This window comes from Canis lupus, chromosome 9, assembly GCF_003254725.2.
Source record: "Canis lupus dingo isolate Sandy chromosome 9, ASM325472v2, whole genome shotgun sequence".
Taxonomy (NCBI): Eukaryota; Metazoa; Chordata; class Mammalia; order Carnivora; family Canidae; genus Canis; species Canis lupus.
Window position 1 is genome coordinate 54705837 of NC_064251.1, and position 18698 is coordinate 54724534.

The window sequence follows — 18698 nt, forward strand, 5'->3', positions numbered from 1 at the left end:
TCTGTGTGTCTCCCATGAATAAATAAGATCTTTAAAAAAAAATTTAAAAAAAATGAAGGAGACAGGTCCTGAAGCCGGGGTCCTGCCATAATGACCCTGAGGGTGGGGACTAGGGCCTATGCCTGGAGGGAGAGGGTCTGTACAAGCCCATAGAGAAACTTGGGGATAGGGTGAGGAGAGGGAAATGAACAGCAATCACAGTCACCAGGGCATCTAGCAGTGGGGCTGAGGCAGATGGGCTTCTTCTGTGCCTCAGTGTCCCTATCTGTGCTCTGAGGAAGCCACGTGTTACAGCAAAGTGGCAGGCTCAACGAGTGGGAGCTAGATGGAACCAGATGGAAGAGACCTGGTCTGGTGCCCATTATTTTACAGGAGGAGAAACTGAGGATCAAGGTAGACAGACCTACTCGGTCATAAACCCAGAGGTAAGGCCCCAGGTCCCTGCCTCTACCCTTGGAAAACACACCAGGCATTTGTAGTATATCAACCCACTCCTCTGTGCCAGGCGCTGTTCTAGGTATGTTTATTATCCCCACTCTTCAGATGAGGAAACCGAGGCACGGGGAAATTCAGTAACTTGCTTAAACCTCTCTGTAATGTTCATGTCTCCCTGACATGAGAAGTCATAACAAATAGCCCCTCCAAGCTGGGGTGGGGACAGGCTGCCACCCGAGGCCGGGCTGACATCTACAGGGGTCTGGTGATGTCAGGGGCACCTGGGAAATAGAGTATCAAGAATCCTTTGAAGAAAATAAAATAAAATAAAATAAAATAAAAAAAAGCCTTTGAAGGCTCCTAATCATTGTACCTCATCTGGGGATTTGGAAGGCTCAGTGGGTAACAGTAAGGATTACACCCCGGTGGTCAGGTGTAGGGGCCCTGAGCCCGTGGCTGGGGCCAAGCTGTGCCCCGGATCCCAAGGGACCCCTGTGCATGCCACCAAGCCCCTTGATCTCGTTTCCCAAGGACCCCAGTTTACCTTCCCCCCTTCCCCCCCTCCCCCCCACGAGGATCCACTGGCCTGGCCAAGCACTTGGCCTCTGCAGCTGGCTTGTCCTGGGCTCAACACCACCACTCATCAGCTGTGAAACCTAGAAACCAGTTTCTCACCCCTGTGTAGTTAAGACTAGGTAATGCCCGTGAGCGCCCAGCTCAGGGTCCCGCAGCAAGAGAGGCGGTGGCTGTGGGAGAGGAGGGCGGCTGGAGGCGGCCCCCACTTGGCCTCCCGGAGGAGCCTCTGAGCTAGCAGCCCGGGCCAGGTGCTCTCCCCTATGGGCCTGCCATGCTTAATGACTCTCCTACTTTGTAACCAGAATCCACCTTTCTGCTGAAACCCCGCTGAGCAAGAGAGCCCGCAGGAGACAATGGTATTTAAACACCTGTCTGTACCTGGGGAGGTGGAGGGGGGGACCCAGCTTCAAAGCTGCCAGATACAATGGGAGGGAAAAATCGCCCAGCCAATAACCACTGGAGTCCCCTTGAAATCCCAAGATGAGTTACAGTGATTAGGAGCTTTCAAAGGAAAATAAAACCTCCAGAGGAGAGGGGGGGGATAAGGCGAGGGCAGCAGAGGCTTATCCCAGATAGGGATTGTTAACATGCACTTTCCCGCGTTCCCCTGATGTCTAGGCCCCCACAGATGTCAACCGGGCCTCAGGCAGCAGTCTGTCCCCCACACCCTCACCACACCCAAGCTCGGAGGGACTGTTTGATGTGACTTCTCTCATTAGGGAGACGGTGAATGTTATAGAGGAGGGTCAGCAAACATTTTCTGGAAAGGGCCAGATAGTAAATATTCTAGGCTCTGTAGGTCACATGGTCTCTCTCACAAACTACTCAACTCTGCCATGGTAGCTCAGAAGTGACCAGAGACAACGTATACACCAATGCGTGTGGCCGTGCCCAAAGAACTATTTATGGACACTGAAGTTTGAATTTCCTAGAATTTTCATGGGACAAGAAATGGTAGTATTGTATAGTTTTCCCCCCAATCATTTAAAAAAATGTGTAGAAACCTAGGCTTCACTTGTGGGTTGAACAAAAATGGGAGGTGGGCTGGATGTGGGGACCCCTGTCATATGGTGTGAGGGAGGGGTTTGCAGCCAGGAGGCCTGGATTCCAACTCTGTGACAGATAAGGCACTGAGTCTCACCTGTAACAGGGGGACCCACCCATATTGTGTGCTGATGTCATTTGGTGCCTGGGCTGCCTCTGGCTCTGGCTTTGCCTTGCTTGTGGCAGCCCCAGGTTCTGCCCGGGGACAGCCCGACCGGGGGTCAACCCCAGCTAGGCCACTTCCAGTCATGGAACTTTGTACAAGGTCCTTTTGCTCTGAGGCTCCCTTTCCTCATCTGTAAAAGGAGCCAGCTGTGGCTCTCCTAGGAACGTTGGGAGGACCACCCTCCACCTCACCCCAGGATGGCTCATGTCCCCACACAGGGCCTGGCACCTGGAGTGTGTGAGGTGCTGGCCACCCTAAGAATGACACGTGATGCTTCCCTGGCCCTGCTGAGGCCGTGCATATCTCAGGTGGCAGAGGCAGCCGGACATCCTGGGGTGACTGGCATGCTTCCCTCCACACCCCGTGAACAGGGCAGTGCCAGCCCCCCAACTCCCTCACTCCTTGTCCCCTGCCCTCACTCAACTCCTCCAACCTGCACCTTCTGGGCTCTCTTGAGGATGGCAGTGGGTGGGGAGAGACTGGAGGAGGGTGCCATCAGCTCGGGGAGGGGGAGCAGCCACGTGCACTACTGCACTACGTACCTGTGTACACCAGCTCAGCGAATTTTAAGCCCAGGCCCTGTTTGATTTTGCGCACTTCGCGGTCCATGGTGAAGGCCTCGATGTCTAAATGAGCGTGGTAAAGGATCGTCCCTGCTGGGGTCTCGTAGATACCTAGCCATTTTTCCAGGCAGGGGGAAAAGGAGAAAAAAGAGAGAAACGCATGAAACCCAAACTGTCAGCAAATGACAAAAAAAAAAAAAAATAATAATGACTCGTCTGACAGGAGACAAGCCGGTCGGACCCATTCACTCCCAGCTTGTTGCAAAATACGCCTGTCATTATGCTCATGCTGAGGCCACGACAGTCCACTCTGCGGCTTGTGGAGAAAATGTCTGGATGCCCCCCTTTGAAGAGGCCCTCAGACGCTGGAAAATGATAGGGTTTCGGAGCTGTTCCCCCCTCCTTCCCGACGCGTGCCCACCGGCCCGCGGCTGAAAACCTGTAATTAAACCAACCACAGTAGAGCCCAGGCCCCCAAATATCCCTTCCTCCCTTCCATGGGGGAGCCAGGGGAGGGGACAGCTGTACATACACATGCACACTCGTGTACACGTGTGCATGCACATGCCACCTTCAGCCAGTGCCTCCCTTGGCAGCTACGTCTCTGAGGATAAACCCCAACCTCTGTGATGGCAGAGGGCTTGGTGGGCTCCTGCACTCATCCCATGTACAGATGGGGAAACTGAGCCCGGGAGGGGAAAGAAAGTGCCCAATGTGGAGCTGGGGCCTGGGTCGGGGCGCTGAGCCCCTGACCAGTGCTGTCTGCTGCCCCGTGGGCCCACTGCTGATGGGGCCCAAATCCAAACCCCAACCCCACCAGAAGGTCTTGCCCAAACCCCCTCCTGATGACCCCAGGCCCAGTCTCTCCATTTCCTAAACAACCTGCTTAGACCAAATGGTGTCCAAAGTGACACTGAGGGGCCTGACCCTGAGCTGAGCCTGGTGCTGGCTGGCCAGGAGGTTTGATTGGTAGTCCCACACTGGATTTGAGAACACTAAGACACCAGGAGGTGGGACCACCAGACCCTCTCTTGTCCCAGCAACATGGCCTTTCTAAGAAATCAGGGGAGCACGCTGAGCTGACCACAGGAAAACCTGCCAGGTGTCCACTATTCCGATGGGAGAAGGTAAGATCTGTTCCCATCCCACAAATGCTACTCTGAGACTGTCCTTTCTTCACACCGCACATCATTACAGTGCTAAAGGGGCACATTTTCAGTGATCCCCAAAATTTACCACTGTGTTTCCACACTGTCTGTACACGCATGTTCATGGCCGCACTGTTCACAGCAGCCAAAAGGCGGAAGCAACCAAAATATCCATCAACAGCTGAGTAGATAAACAAAATGTGGCACACACACACAGTAGAATATTATTCAGCCTTAAAGAGGGAGGCGACTCTTGACACCTGCTACAGGGCGGGTGTACCTGAAGAACAGCATGCTGGGTGAAATAAACCGGTCCCAAGAAGATAAATACCTCGATTCCACTTAGATGAGATCCCTGGAGTCACCAGGTTCGCAGAGACAGGAAGTGGGATGGTGGGGGGAGGGAGCAGTGGGAAGTTGTCGTTTGGTGGGGGAGGGCTACAGAGAGGGGGCTCTCAGCTTGGGAAGACAGATTTCAGGAGGTGGATGGGGATGATGGCCACGCAACAGTGTGACTGCATCTACTGCCACTGAACTGTAGGTTTCAAAATGGTTCAAATGGTAAATGTTATGTCCCTTTCACCACTATTTGAAAAATATTTTTAGCACCCCCCCCCCTCCCGCCCAAGTCAGAAGGGAGATTGTTTTCGAACCTGGAGCCCAAAGGTGTCATGGGCATGGCTGAGTGTGCAGCCACTTGCCAGAAATGTCCTCCTCTGAGAACCCCCTGATGTTCGATCTTTCACTCAGAAATTAGAGAAATGTTGGCTGCCAGGACAGGCCCTTTCAGACCATCAGTGCCCCGTTCTTCTAACTTTGAGCTGCACTATTGAAACAGTCTTTGACAGAAGCCTAACATAGGGAAGGGATAGCCTGGGCCCTGCTGCAGGGAGCAGAGGCCCCTCTGCAAACCCCAGTCTCCACCAGGAAGTCCTTAAAATGCCAATCTGGTCCAACATCACTTTTACAGATGGGCAGGCTGAAGCCCAAGGTTGGTGTGAGCAGCATCTAGATCTCCCTTCTCTGCCCAGGTTGCTTCTCAGAGTCTTTAACAAAGCGATCTGTGCTTACCAGGGCATGAAAAGGAACACAAATCTGAGGAGCCATGGCCGAGGAGGACAGGCCAGGGCTCTTATCCTGGCTCCAAGGTGTTCCCAAGCAGAAAAGAGCCTCTGGGGGGGGGGGGGGTGATTCTCTTATCTGCAAACCCCTGATATCTTGGTCTTGGGGGGACATATGTGTCAAAGCCCCACCTGGAGACCAGGTGCCACAAAAGAGCCTGTTCCATTTCACTAGTGTGGCTCTTGGGCAATGTCTGCTGTCCTGATCCAATCGTGACGTTTAGGGGCAAATGGCCTCCCCAGCAGGAAAGCACCAACATCCCAAGATCATGCACTGGCCCCAAGCCCTGGAGTCCCGGGGCGATGTTCAGGCCCTCACTCAGTCTCCTTGTCACTCTTGCAAACACAGTTCAAACAGGCTCTGTCATCCATTTCCATGGAGCAACTGGGAGCCACGAACCAAAAAGGCTGTTGGCGGTGGAGATGGCTGGCTGGCTGGGTGAGAACAGGGGAGGCATAGAAAACCTGCAAAAACTTGGCACAGGAGTCAGGGCCCTTCCTGTGGGGACAACAAGGTGCCACAAACAAGTGGCTCCCGATGGCTCCGGGGCAACGGAGCAAGACCCACTGGTTTAGTCACCTCTTTACAAAGACAGACGTTTGCAGAACATTTAGAAATGTCTGCTTCCAGAATGGCAGAGATGACCACAATGTTAAAGGGGCAAGTTTTCAACTCTCCTAGAAACTTTATCTCTGGGAATATAGTGACTGACCCAAGCTTACTGGTCTTACTGTCATCCTGGGACATACTAAGAGTTTGGTGTTTATCGATTTGGAAACAGGCCTTCTAAGGATCAGTTTTGCTAGATTTTGGAAAAACCCAGAAAGTTTCAAAGGCTTCCCATCTATTGGCACAGAGACTCAACCATGCCAGCCCAGGTGGGCCAATGACTGGAGCCCTCCTGCTTTTGGCCCCCGGGGAGTCAGACTCCTTGCTTTTCTGTCTTCTGCTGGGCCAGGCAGGGGGCACAGGCCAAATGGTACCTTCAGGGCTAAGGCTGGGGACCAGAAGGCTCATGGAAATGAAACCTTCGCAGAATTCCCAGCTCAGCTTTGCTGTGTGACCTTCGTCCAGCTCAGCCACCTCCTGAGCCCCAGGCAAACTGCTCCTCATCCCAACTTCCCCTGAGACCTGCCTGGAAGGTTAAGTACACAGACACACTGTGTCTTGACGTGGTGTGCATGATGATGGTTTTGTCTCTAGAACACGGGGGCCGACTCCGCAGCATCACCTCCGAGCAGCCCAGAGAAGGAACATCAATGATTGTGTGCAGAGTGCTAGGAGGACACAGGTACTTTCCAGCTAGGAAGAGCTCTGACCTGCCCAAGGGCCACCTGCTGCTGGCCCAAGAGAGTTGCTCCCCGGGGAAGGAGCATAGAGTGTCTGGTGGGCAGACCTGCCTGCCCCTGTGCCCTGAGCACCAGCCTCATGGCCATCAACCCCCCAAGACAGCCACAGGAAGCATCGCGGGCAAGAGGAAAGGCACAGCCTTGACACACGGCACAATTAATATTCCTGCTCCTTTTCCTAGGTGTTAAAGTTAATTGTGACTGATCAAAAAGCTGTTTTCAGGTTGCTGCTATCGTGTATGTGTGTGTGTGTGTGTGTGCACGTGTGCATGGGAGCATTTGAAAGATCTCCCCTCTCCTCTCCACAGGGGTAGGGGGTACAGATGATTTCTGTGTAGTCCTTCTGGAAAAAAATGACTTTAAAAAAAAACCACTGACAGAAACCTGATGCTAAAAGACTGTGGATTTGGGGCTTTTGACAGTCGGCATACAAACCACTGCGCAAAAAGAAGGAGGAGATGACAGGTGAGTCTCGCTGTCGCGGTGGAAGAGACAACAGACATCTTCGTAGTGACACGCACAGCGGCTCCAAGTGTCTATTTTCATCTCCCCGTGTTTACAGGAAAAAGACAGAGGTGTCAGCGGTTCTCTGTGGAGCAGCTTCAATCACACCATAATTACTGCCAAGGGGTGGATGGCGAAAAGGGCAAGGAGCTAGGGTGTGTGTGTGTGGGGGGGGCCGATGGACCAAAGAGGAAGAGGTGAGGACCAAAATGTTGCTGCTGCTTAAATCCGTCTCCTCTGTTCCTGAGGCTGTCGGGCGGCACAGTTTGGCAGAACGGAGTGGGACCTTCTAATCAGCTGGGGCCTGGGTGGGGGTGGGGTGGGGGTTGGGGCACCTGAACCAGAGGCTTTGGTCCTTTGGGAAAGCAGTCTCCAGAGGGAGACATTTGGAAAGGCCTGGGGAAGGGAGGTTGGCTGGAGCCCAAGGGCTCCCCTCTTAGGTACCAGGGCCAAGGATGGAGGCAGTTGCTATGGTGATGGGGAGGCAAGTCATGGTGGGTCTCTAGCCATCCTCTATGTTCCTGGTGCCCTGCCTGGCCCCAGTCTTGGGATCAGGGTGGGCCTCTGAGGGTACAGACATCTTTGTTTTCACAGGTCTCCCTCTACTCTCCATCTGGAACATTCCATCTGAGCAGAGCCTCCTGGGAGGCCTGGACAGGTGGGCAGGCAGGTGGGTAAGTGGGCAGGCAGCCCTTGCTTCTTCTTAGCCAGAAAGTGGAGGAGTCAGGAGGAAGTGAGCTAGGAGGGGAGAGTGGGAGACAGATGGGAAGGGTGGACGAGAGAGGGACAGAGAGAGAAGAGAAGCGGGAGGGGGTCTGCAGAGGCAAGAGGCAGCAGCAGGCAGAGGTGAGATGGGCAGGGATAGGGAGCTCAGGAGACAGCCAGGATGGCTAAAGAAGGAGGGAGAAGGTGAGCGGAAGGACAGGCGCTGGCTCCCCCACCCCTCCGCTTCCCTCTTGTCTGCCCTGCCCCCCCTTCTCCTTCCCACTGATTTCATTTACTTCACTTAATTAGCCCCCCTCCAGAGTTAAAAAGATAATGTGATAATGACGATGTGAACAGCCACAATACAGCAAAAGCTACTCCATCTGCAGCTTCCCCAGCCTCCTTTCCTCTGACCCCATGACCACCCCAGACTTGGGGCACTAGCACTGCCCAACTCCCCCCACCACCACCAAAAGAAAAACAAGCCCTTTAACGAATTTCAATTATGAGCTTTGTAAAATCAATACAAATGACATCTCCCCCTTGTACACAGGGGTACGGACAATAGCGTCTCCTCGCTCTGCCCTCAATATCATTGACAATTAACGGCTTCTCCCGTTGCTGCAGACTTCATAAAAACCCGGTGTGTGGACACCCGCAACGCCCTCACTTACTGCCCTCTCATTCTCCCTCACGACCAATCACTTGGAACGGAGGCACAAAAACAGGACACTGCCACCCTAAAATCACGAAGCAAACTTCTTCTCTTACCTCTCTGATCCAAACAAGAAAACAGGCAAATCTCAACTTCCAGGGGGCAGATCACCTCCGGCTCCAGCTTTGACAGGTGGAGCCACAGAGAGGGAAAGCAACTTGTTAAGGTCACACAGCAAGTTCGTGGGAGTCAGAATCCCGATGGTCTTCACCAAAGACTGTACAACCCTCAGGCTAAATGCTGTGCATTTAGGGACAGCCCCCTGCGGGTACACACAGAGGACCTGGGCACAGTGGAGGCTATGCTCCAGGAGCCTCTCCCCTGATGGGGTGTCAGGAGCCAAGGAAGTCAGAACTGACTGCTCACCTCAAGGCCCTGAACTTCAGTTGCGGTGATGCCCCCAATTCTGGGGAAAATGCATAGTGTACCATCCAGAGCTCCCTTTCTTTGTTCCACACAACCACCCATTTCACAAACAGAGAAGCCAAGGCTCTGAGAGGCTAAGTTGCTTTTTCAGGGTGATAGAGCCAAGACTGGGACTCATGTCTGCCACCAAAGCTCAGACCCTCTAGATGAGCCCTCCATTGGGCCTCCCTCAGGCTCCAGGGGCTCAGCCCCTATCAGACCTAACAGCCCCTGACCTCTACTAATCTGGAATGTTCCTACTCCACCCTCTCTATACCACATCTACCAGTTGAAGCCTATTCTCCTACCACCTCCTCCAGGATGTCTTCTCGGCATAGCCCAGTCCAGGCCTTTATTACCACCCCTCAGATCAAGTCTACTCTGACTATCCCTGTGCAGCAGGATGGCATTTCACGGAGTGGCCCCAGGCCAGTCCTTACCTGGGAAGGCAATTCATTTTCACCACAAGCGCCAATCCTGATCAGTTGGTAGTTAACTATCTGTACCCCTGGGTCACACCCATAATCCATTAGTGACAGCACAGGAAAGGCATGACGACTGGTGCCAGAGAGGACACTTCTGAGCCACAAGGAGCTCCTGGAGGGCACAGGCTGCTTCTGACCTTTCATTCTGCCCCTGGTGGCCGCTGCCATTTGTGGGGCACCTCCCCTGCACCAGACCCCATGACTAAATACAGGCCAGAACCTGGATCTGCCCCACCCCAGGGTTTGCACTCTTAACCTCCACTCTGTGCCTCTCTGGATCTGGGCATCCGTCCTGGCCTTGGTTTCCCCTTCTGTAAGGTGAGGGTGCTGGTCTGTGGCTCCCCCAAGCTGCACCCCCCCTCACCAGATCTGCCTTGTGTGATTTACATTGTGCTGTCTCCCAAGGGCAGATTGAGACAAAGGGACATTTAATCAGATGTTAATACAAGTAAGAGGCGAAGGTTTAAGTGAGGACAAAAGGGAGCAGCTAATTAGTTACATTGTTCTGACAAGGCCTTCCTTTGCTTCTCCCAGATCGTAGCTGTGTTGAGGAGGAAAGAAAAAAATGACAGGAAAAGAGGCAACGTGGCCACTTCACTTCCCGTCTCCCCACATCTTTTGAGATAAATCCAGACAGGTCAGAGCTGGAAGGATCCGACCTCCCCTGCCCTGTGCCCACCGCATCACACTTGGGGAAATGAGGCCTGGAGGTGACAAGTCAGAGGTCATTAGTCAAGGCAGGGTAAGCTTGAGTGAGGACCCCCATTTCTTGTCTCCTGGACCAGCACCCTGTTCTAACAGCTGAAATCTGGCCATCAGCTCCCTGGATTTTAGAATCTTAGTAAAAACGTCCTAGAGGACAAAGCTCCATGACTCTACCCTGGCCTGGTTTCCTTTGGTTGTATTGTCTTTAAAAAAAATTTTTTTTTGGTTGTGTTATCTTTTTATTTTATTTATTATTTATTTTTTAAAAAGATTTTATTTATTTATTCATGAGAGACAGAGAGAGAGAGAGAGAGAGAGAGAGGCAGAGACACAGGCAGAGGGAGAAGCAGCCTCCATGCAGGGAGCCTGACGTGGGACTCGATCCCGGGTCTCCAGGATCATGCCCTGGGCTGCAGGCTGCACTAAACCGCTGCACCGCCAGGGCTGCCCTGTGTTATCTTTTTAAATTGACCCTAAGCAAAGCAATTTTGAATATCCGTCAAGAAAGGGGACCCTCAAAAAAATTTAAAAATTAAAAAATTAAAAAAAAAAGACAGGGGACCCTCAACCTCATCACCAGTACTTAAAAAAAATCAGGTGCTCAATCTGGGGGCTCAGACTGCTGAAAGATTGCCCACTCCCTCTTAAAGTGCCCTGAGGACGTAGCATTGCTTTATCACAGGCTAGCAGGAGGTCCACTCATATGGGGAAACTGAGTCCCGGAGGGGAGGGTATGGTCCGATGACGCGGTGACGGAAAGTCACAGGGCTCTGGTTAATAAGAGAAGACTCAGGTGCCTGCTTGGTTGGGACCTACCTCTCTCCACTCCGGGCACAGCCCAAGGCGGCTGGCTGCAGGCCTGACCGTCTAGCCAAGGTGGCAGCTACTCCGCACAGAGGCAGAGCCCCACCCGACCCGGCGGCTCACACCACCAGCACAGCCCACAGCGCCCACCCCTGGCAGGATTCCTGCCCTGCCGGGCTGGCCGCCTCCTCCGAGCAGCCTTAATGACTGTGAAATCGGCCCTGCATGGTGTGCCTCCAAACCTGGCCAACCCGCCCGCCCTGGGGCACAGGAGAGCCCGACCTCCAGTCCGGTCCCGACCGCCCCTTTCCTCCCCTCCCCTCCCCTCCAACACCCCCGCTCGCTCTCAGGACAGTGCTTCTCATAAGGCCCTTGAGAGTCAGTGGCAAAGGGCCCACAATCCCCACCCCATGGGGGAGAAACAGTCTGATGGGTGCAGGAACTTGCACAAAGTCATCCACATAGCGTGGGAGTAGCAACACCTGAATGGAATGGGAATCTGAGGGGCCTCTGGGGTCTCTGGGATCTGAGACCCGCCTCCAAGGACAGTGAGCAGACTCACCTCGGGACTTCATCCCGATGAAACGGTTCTCCACAATGTCAATGCGGCCCACACCATGCTTGCCCCTGTGGGGAGAATGGGCCCCTTAAAACCACATGCTGCCACAAGGATTCGAGGCAGACGCCACCACCTGGCTGGGCTCTGGGCTGCAGGGTGCCAGAGCCACATGCAGGGGGTCAGGCCCCATTCCAGGATCCAAGACACAAAGGACATTGGAGCCAGGTCCCTACTCCAACTGCCCACTGTACAGGTGGGGAACCTGAGACCCCGAGAGCGAAAGGATTGCCTGTGTCGCACAGTGAGTTTACAACTTCTGTTGCCTCTGTCCTGGGGCCTTGAACGGCAGCAGCCCTACCCAATGCTCATCTTTCCTATGCAGGGCCCAGAAGCTCTAGCCAGGCTGTCCCCAGGGGCCAGTATATGCTTTCCCACCACCTCCAGGAGGTTGTTAACCTTCCAAGGCTGACGGCCACCAGAGGCTCCCATGCCTGCGGGCTGCACCAGGGCTGCCTGTCCTCCTCAGCCCCTAAGCCTCAAGCCATGACCATCAGCCCCAGGGGCCTACACCAGCGCTTCCCAGGGGTGGCTTCCCAGGAGGCCGGGCCAGGCTGTGGGCACTCACGCGACTTCATTCAGGTACATGAAGAGCTCCAGGGACGTGCGGTGGGTGGTGCCGTCCTTGACGTTGGTCACCTTCACGGGGACCCCTAGGGGAGGAGAGGGCGGTGGGCCTGCAGGCTGGAGCTGGGCTGGGCGCAGGAGCCGGTGCCTGCCACCCCGCCCTCTCCCTCCGCCCGCAACGCCTTAAATGGATCTGACAGATATGGACTCCAAATGACTCCTTGAAAAGCCCTGTGCAGGTTGGGGCCTGCTGGAGGGAGAGAAGGGGCGAGAACGCCCCCCAGAATGAAAGGGAAAATGCAATAAAAACGCGCCCCCCACCCTTCCCATTCTCTCTGTCCCTTTTGCATTTAGGGGCTGTGAAATTGGAACCAGCCCTGAACTAATTGAATTTCACGCTCCACCATTGTCTTACACCGGGGCACCTTCTGTCCCACCAGCTACCCAGGCCGCCTGGCCGAGGTGGGGCCGAGCTCGCGCTCGTGCGCGCACACATGCACACGCACACACCCCCACAGCCCCCTGCCACGTCTGTCAGGTGGACCCCAGTGTCCCCCCCCCGCACCCCAGAGCCACGCAGCCACCGGCTGGGTGACACGGTGCCCACTTGGGCAGGCGAGGTGTTAGAGGTGTCCTCGTGGATTCCGAGAAGTCGGGTCTGGGGTGGCAGGAGGGCAGGAGGGAGGCGGCCGCTGGTCCCGGAGGGGAGGGCAGGGCCGAGTCAAGGGGGGTGGCAGGGAGGGGGGGGCAGTGGGTGGGTTCAGGGTTGACTTTGAATAGCAAGGGGCACTTTCTCGAGCGGTGTGAAATGAGCAATAAATGTATTAGGGGGCTAACAAGAGAGCTGTAACAGTGACAAAGGAAAGCTGTTCAAAGTTGGCGGATAATCCCCCACCCATCTGCCCAGCTCATTACCATGTAGCCAGCGACCGGGTGCCAATCAGGTCTCAATAGAGGCTTTCGAGTCTTTATTAGCCAGGCGCCGCTTGGAGGGGCTTCCCTCAAGGCGCTGTCACCTCGCCATTCTTCACCCCCATTTCCAGGGGTTTTATAACTTGGTTGTAAATTGCTATTAAATGTAAGTCTGCCCAATAATGAACCTTAAGCCCCTCTCGCCACTGCCCGCCTCTCCCCTCTCGCTTTCTCTTCCTCCCGGTCCTATTATGGCCTTGGATGGGGCCTGCCCCAGAGAGGAGCTGACATTGTCAGTGCTGCTGCCGGAGAAAGCCTCTTAGCCTTTAAAATAGTTAATAATTAGATTAAAACTTCAAATAAATTAACTAGAGGGTGAATGGGAGTAGTCGGGGACGGCTCCTCCTGTCTATTTTTTTTTTCCAGACGGTCCCCGAATCATTAAAATGGATCACGTTTCTTGTCCGGCTCAGCCCTTGGGGCTGCCCTATTTCTGGAGGAGAGGCTGCCAGAGCCTTGTGTCCGATACCCCCACTGCCTCCTGCCCGTCTCCCACCTTCACCCAGGCTCCCCGGGGAGATCTGCTGGAGGTGCTGCCTGGGGCCGTCCCGCTGCCTTCCCCAAGATGATGCTGGAAGGTGCTCTGCATCCCTGGGCCATGCCTGGGTCAGACAGAGTGGGCACTTGGGGGTCCGGCTACCCTCAGGGGCCTCAGCCCATGGTCCTTTGGTCCCCAAGTGGTGTGAAATTCAAGGGTTTGAATGGATGGGGGGAGCAGTGAAGATGCCCACTGGCTTGGCCAGGCTCTTGGGAAAGGCCAGGAATAGGTGTGTTATTCAAGTTCTAAACAGACTCTGTTTCCCTCCACTTCACTCCGCACACCATACTTGGCACCTGTGAGCATCATTTCCATGGCCTGTTTTATAGGCAAGTGAGCCTGAGGCCCAGAGCGGTGAAGTTGGTTGTCAAGGTCACACCAGCATGAGTGAGGGCAGGGATCTGAGGTGCCCTGAGAGGGGCCGATTCCCTCTCCCTCTGCTCTTGTTCCAGCCTGGGCAGCTGCCTTGTGGATGGACTGTCCAGCCTCCTTGTCCAGGCTTGGGATACCCTCTCTCTCCCTCTTGGATCCTCTAGCTCCTGCCTAGCACCACCTCCTCCTGGAAGCCTCCCTGATTTCTGCAGCTGTCAGGACAGGTCCTCTTCTTGGGTACTCTGAGCCCTCACTCTGAGCCTGGCCCTACCCCTCTCATTACCAGGCTCATCCTACATTCCCTTCTGTTCTCCATGGCAAGAGACTAGGCACTCAGGCCAGGCCAGCCAACATGTCTTGTTGATAGCAGTGAAGATAAGGAGATCAGGACACCTACCCATGGCCAGTGGGAGCACTAGCAGTTTTGAGCTTGGGGTAGAGAAGTGGGGTACAGCATTGAGTGTAGAACTAGCTGAGGCTTTAGCTGTGGGGCCAGGGGGCCCCTGAGGCCAGGTCTCTAAGATCCACGTGAGCATCTCCTTGGTACCAGGACCCTATAAGGGGCACATCCCTGACAGACCACATTCTATACCAGGCAGCAGGTGCTCTTATCCCCAGTCTACAGAAGAGGACACTGAGGATCAAGAAAACTGTGTGACTGTCCAAAGTCTCAAAGCAGCTGACAAAATGAGTACTTAGGGACTGGAACGCTCTCACTTCAGAACCAGTGCCCATGAGCCCAGGTGATGGGCAGCTGAGGGTACTTTCCTTTCATGTCTGGAGGCCTCCATGGACCACACCTTCCTGGGAAGGGGCAGTTGGGAGTCCCTGAAGCCCTTGCCTGAACTCTGACTCCCAGGAATACAAGAGGGATGCAGTGGGCTCCTGCCCAGGCTCCCAGGCAGAGGGGAAAGGAGCCAGAGCCCCAAGAGCCCACCCCCTTGAACCCCGACAGGTGGGCACCTACCTTTCTTGAACTCAATCTCAAGGATGTCAGGGCTGTTGGGGGCTTTGGCGGGGTCCTGGGTCTTTGTGTAGAGGCCCGGAGGTGCTTGGTTCTGACAAAAGACAGAAAGAGGCTGGAGGATGGGGTGTCCAGAGCCAAGCCAGGCCCCGCCAGTCCCCGCACACCCCGCACCCCACCTCCTGCAGAGATTGGTACCCCTTCCCCAGAACCAGGGCGTTGCAGCACCTGCCGCCGACTGGCATAGACCCATGGGCCTCCCAGCCCCCAGCCCGGAGCTGGCCCCGCTTGCCGGGGGCCTGGGAAACAAAGGGCTCCAGGAATCAGACAATTTTTCCCCTCAACTTGATCTCATCTTTTTCTTCGACGCCCCCACAGCTGGAGGTAGAATAGCAGCAGAGGAACAAGTCAGGCAAGAAAAGTGTGAGTTTGGAGGAGCGAGGCGGCGGCGGGCTTCCCGGGAGCGGGCGCTTGCTCTCGCAGGCGCCTGGAATTGGGGTTTATTCTGCACTGACCGCAAAGCTAATGACTACGCGTGACCCCAGCAGGTGCTCTGGCGAGCCGAGCCGTCCCCCGGGTCCTTGAGGTTAATACTCACAGGGAGAAAAGAGAAGAGCAAAGCAAAAACCCATTTGAAAACACATCAACCTTTATGTATATTTTTCCTTGGGTGGGTTGGAAAATGGGCCTCTCGTCTTGATGCAGCGGGTAGAGGGGCTGCCGGCTACATGGGGCTCTCAAAATTCTCTCCTGGCTCCTGAAGCCCAAGGGCCCCCCACAAGCTGTGCTCGGACCCTGGACACCAAGGTGACGGGGGTCCTCTTGGCCTCACTGTTCCGGTCTCCCCTGTGGGCACCCCTGGACCCTAGCTATTTCCACCTGGACACCTTAAATCTTTGTTTTCAATACCCATCGGATATTTATGTGTCACTTTCTGCCCGCGGCTTCTTTTGGGTTCTCAGCAGCCCCATTTGGTAAGAAGGTCAATTGCTGTCACCCTAGAAACAGAGGCTGAGGAGGAGAGACCCCCCTTCCCTCACTGAGTTCCGTGTGGGGCTGGACCCGGCACAGGGCAGGGAACTCTGAGGCCGGCCACAAATATATGCTGGATTTTAGAGGGGTGGAAAACACTCAAAGCTGGGAAGTCAAGATCCCCTGCTGTGGGGCCTTGGCCAAGGTGCTTTACTTCCTTGGGCCTGTTTTCCTCACCTGCAAAATGGGGAAAGGATAGCTGCCCTTGACTGCCTTACACCTTAAGGATATAGATGGTTTTCATAGCTTTTACTGGACATGAACATCACCCGAGAAGATGCCAGGGAAAACCAGGTGCAAGTTGTTACCTGCTCTGCAGGTGGGAAGGACAGCTGGTGGTGACTGCATCTCGGAAGACCCCCTCCAGAAGGGGTGGTCAGCAGCAATGCCTCGGATGCCTCACCTGTGGTCACTTTGCTTGTGGGCTCTGTGTCTGGGTGACCAGCCATCCTGCTTCCTGCACCCCTAGGAACCCCTCAGTCCTGGGCAAGGGGGATGGTTGGTCCTTCTACTTCTGAGCTCAGACAGGGGCCTGTGGTGGACTGGGCACCTCCGGGGTGCCATGTGACGTGGGATCAGCTGTATCCCTTCATCTGTTTTCCATTTGTGGGGTGGGAATAAGGATCCAGAACTGGCCTCAAAGAGGGAGAGGGTCCTTAGGGACCCTAAGCCTGAAGCCTCTGCGGATCAGATGGAAAACCAAGACCAAAGAAGTGGCTCGACCAAACCATATTGCCTGTCCCCACCAGAGTGGGAGCCCCACTGTGTGGGGACTCTGGAATCCCTGTCTAGTGCTCTTTCTATCACCCCCTGTTGTTTCCCAGCTGCTTTAGAAACCTCAGGGCTGAGAAACAGTGCAAGGGACTTGGTCAGAGACAACCAGCATCATTAACCATGGGGACAGGCTTCAGGCGGGTGCAGAGAAGTGCCCGGCTCCCCAGGCCCCACTGCGTCCTGCCAACCACTGCATCCTTGGGCACAGACAGGCCCGATGACCAGCCATCCTTGGCCAGAAGGCAAAGTGAACCAGGGTTTGGGCCTCTAGGTGTCCAACGTGACTCCACAGCCTCTTTCCTGCCTGCCCGGGGCCCCTGCCAGGGCCCCCAGCCCAGGATGAACTCAAAGCAGGGTGCCAGGACCCAGAGTCCACACCCCCACCCACGGCTCCTTCCTCCTACCTCCACCTGCACAGCCTGAACTTCTCCTGCCACCCTTCTCCGCAGACCAGCAGGATGGGAGACCTGCGCTCTACAGTGCAAGTTGGAGGCAGCTGGTGTGGTTTCCGACACCCTGACAGCACCGATTAAATAAAATAACTAAATAGAAATAAAGTGACATTTGCTTTGCATTCTGGGGTGGCTGGGCGCCTGCCTTCTTTTTACTCTCCCTCCTAAAAGCCCAGTTCAAATGACAAATAGTTTGTTCCTGAGTATCAATACCATCTATTTATCCATCCCGGCAGGAGGGCTCACTTCCAATGTCATCTGCTGGGGGGGGGGGGGTTGCTGGGGGGAGGGAAGAGAGGGAAGAAAAAAAGAGAGAGAGAAGCTGGGGGGGGGGGGTGGAGAGGACGAAAGAAAGCATGAAACAGGGCCGAGAAGGAGAAATTGGAAGCAAATGGCCCATGAACTAAACCATGATGTAGAGGCATGATCGATGCTGCAAATGGTTTATTCATCCATCAGATATGGCGGGCCGGCACTGAATGAACTCTTTCTCTGTGTGCCGTATGAAGTTAAAGCAAGTAAATTTCTATCTTTCTTCGCATTAGCTGCCTCATTGCCCTTCAATCAGCCATCACGGAGGCAGAAAATGGCTCCACCATCTGCCTTCAGACCCTCCCTTCGGCAGGTCTCGGAGCTTTTTTTGGAGAGGGGGAGGGGGCCCCTGTTCCCTTAAGCCCTGTCTCCCCATCTCCTCCCAAGGGGGCCAGGGCTGCGGGGGCGCAGCGGCTCTCAGCTGCTGGAGGATGGCACTGGGCCCCTGGGCACTGCCTCCTTATCCCTGGGATCCAGGGGACAGTGTAGGGGGGACACCCCAGGAGGCAAGGGAGGGTCCTGGGGTTTAATCTGGGCGAGCCCCCTCACAAAGCAGGGCAGGCCCAGAGAGCCGGACCCCGGGTTCCTCAGCTTCACCCCACACTTCGTCTCTCTCGCATACCCAGCCCAGCCTCCCCAGCCTGAGGAGAGGGGTCCTGGGAGGATCTTGGCCCCTTCCTCCCCAAACAATCTTAGCTTGCCCGAGGAGGGAAGGAGGCACCCCTGGCTTCAAGATTGAGATATAAGGATAGGCCAAGAGCTTTCTGTGCTGCAGAAGGGAGGTGCTGCGGTTTCTCCCTGTGTGCACAAAGAATCGAAGGCTCAGGGAGGTTGGGTCACTTGCCCAAGACTGTACTGCAAATTGTGGCAGAGTCAGTATTTGGATCCCTGTTTCTTGTCTCTGGGATGGATGCATCAACCTTCCCACCTGATCAGGGGCCAAAATCCTTAAAAAGACACCCTTTAGCACTTACTCCTCCATCCACTGGCCTCATGAAATGGAAGGTCAGAGGGGAAGGACCTGCCCAGGTCACAGACCCATCTGTACCCCCAGCACTGCCCCAGGGGCTAGTTTCCCTCTAGCCATGGCTCTGCCCCTTGTTCTGAGATGAGAGCACCACAGGATGTTTGGAGAGGGTTAGAAGGGATAGCCTGCCTGTGCACAGCTCTGCCTTTGCTGGGCTTAGCCTCCCCCCACCCCCCTTGGCGCTGACTGACTGGCTAATTAGGGGTGGCTGGCCTGAGTGTCATGGGGTCAGCAGAGCATGAACTGGAAAAACCTGTGGCCAGCAGGCAGCAGCCCTGTGGGGCCATCAGCCCCCAGGGGGCAAGGGTGCGGGCTCTCTTGAGTGACATGGTTGGGCAGAGTGGAG

At 55.1% G+C, this 18698-nt stretch overlaps 1 protein-coding gene across 2 annotated transcripts in view; it reads right to left on the minus strand.

Annotated features, from left to right (window-relative positions):
* The window catches only part of ASS1 (argininosuccinate synthase 1), a 52886-nt gene that overhangs the window by 8186 nt on the left and 26002 nt on the right, over window positions 1-18698 (minus strand). For both annotated transcript variants that reach the window (XM_025475493.3, XM_025475492.2), the window contains 4 exons: window positions 14759-14849; window positions 11911-11995; window positions 11289-11353; window positions 2764-2895 (listed from right to left, as the gene is read on the minus strand). In XM_025475493.3, the coding sequence (XP_025331278.1) occupies window positions 2764-2895; window positions 11289-11353; window positions 11911-11995; window positions 14759-14849 (373 nt within the window). The remainder of the gene's footprint in view (window positions 1-2763; window positions 2896-11288; window positions 11354-11910; window positions 11996-14758; window positions 14850-18698) is intronic.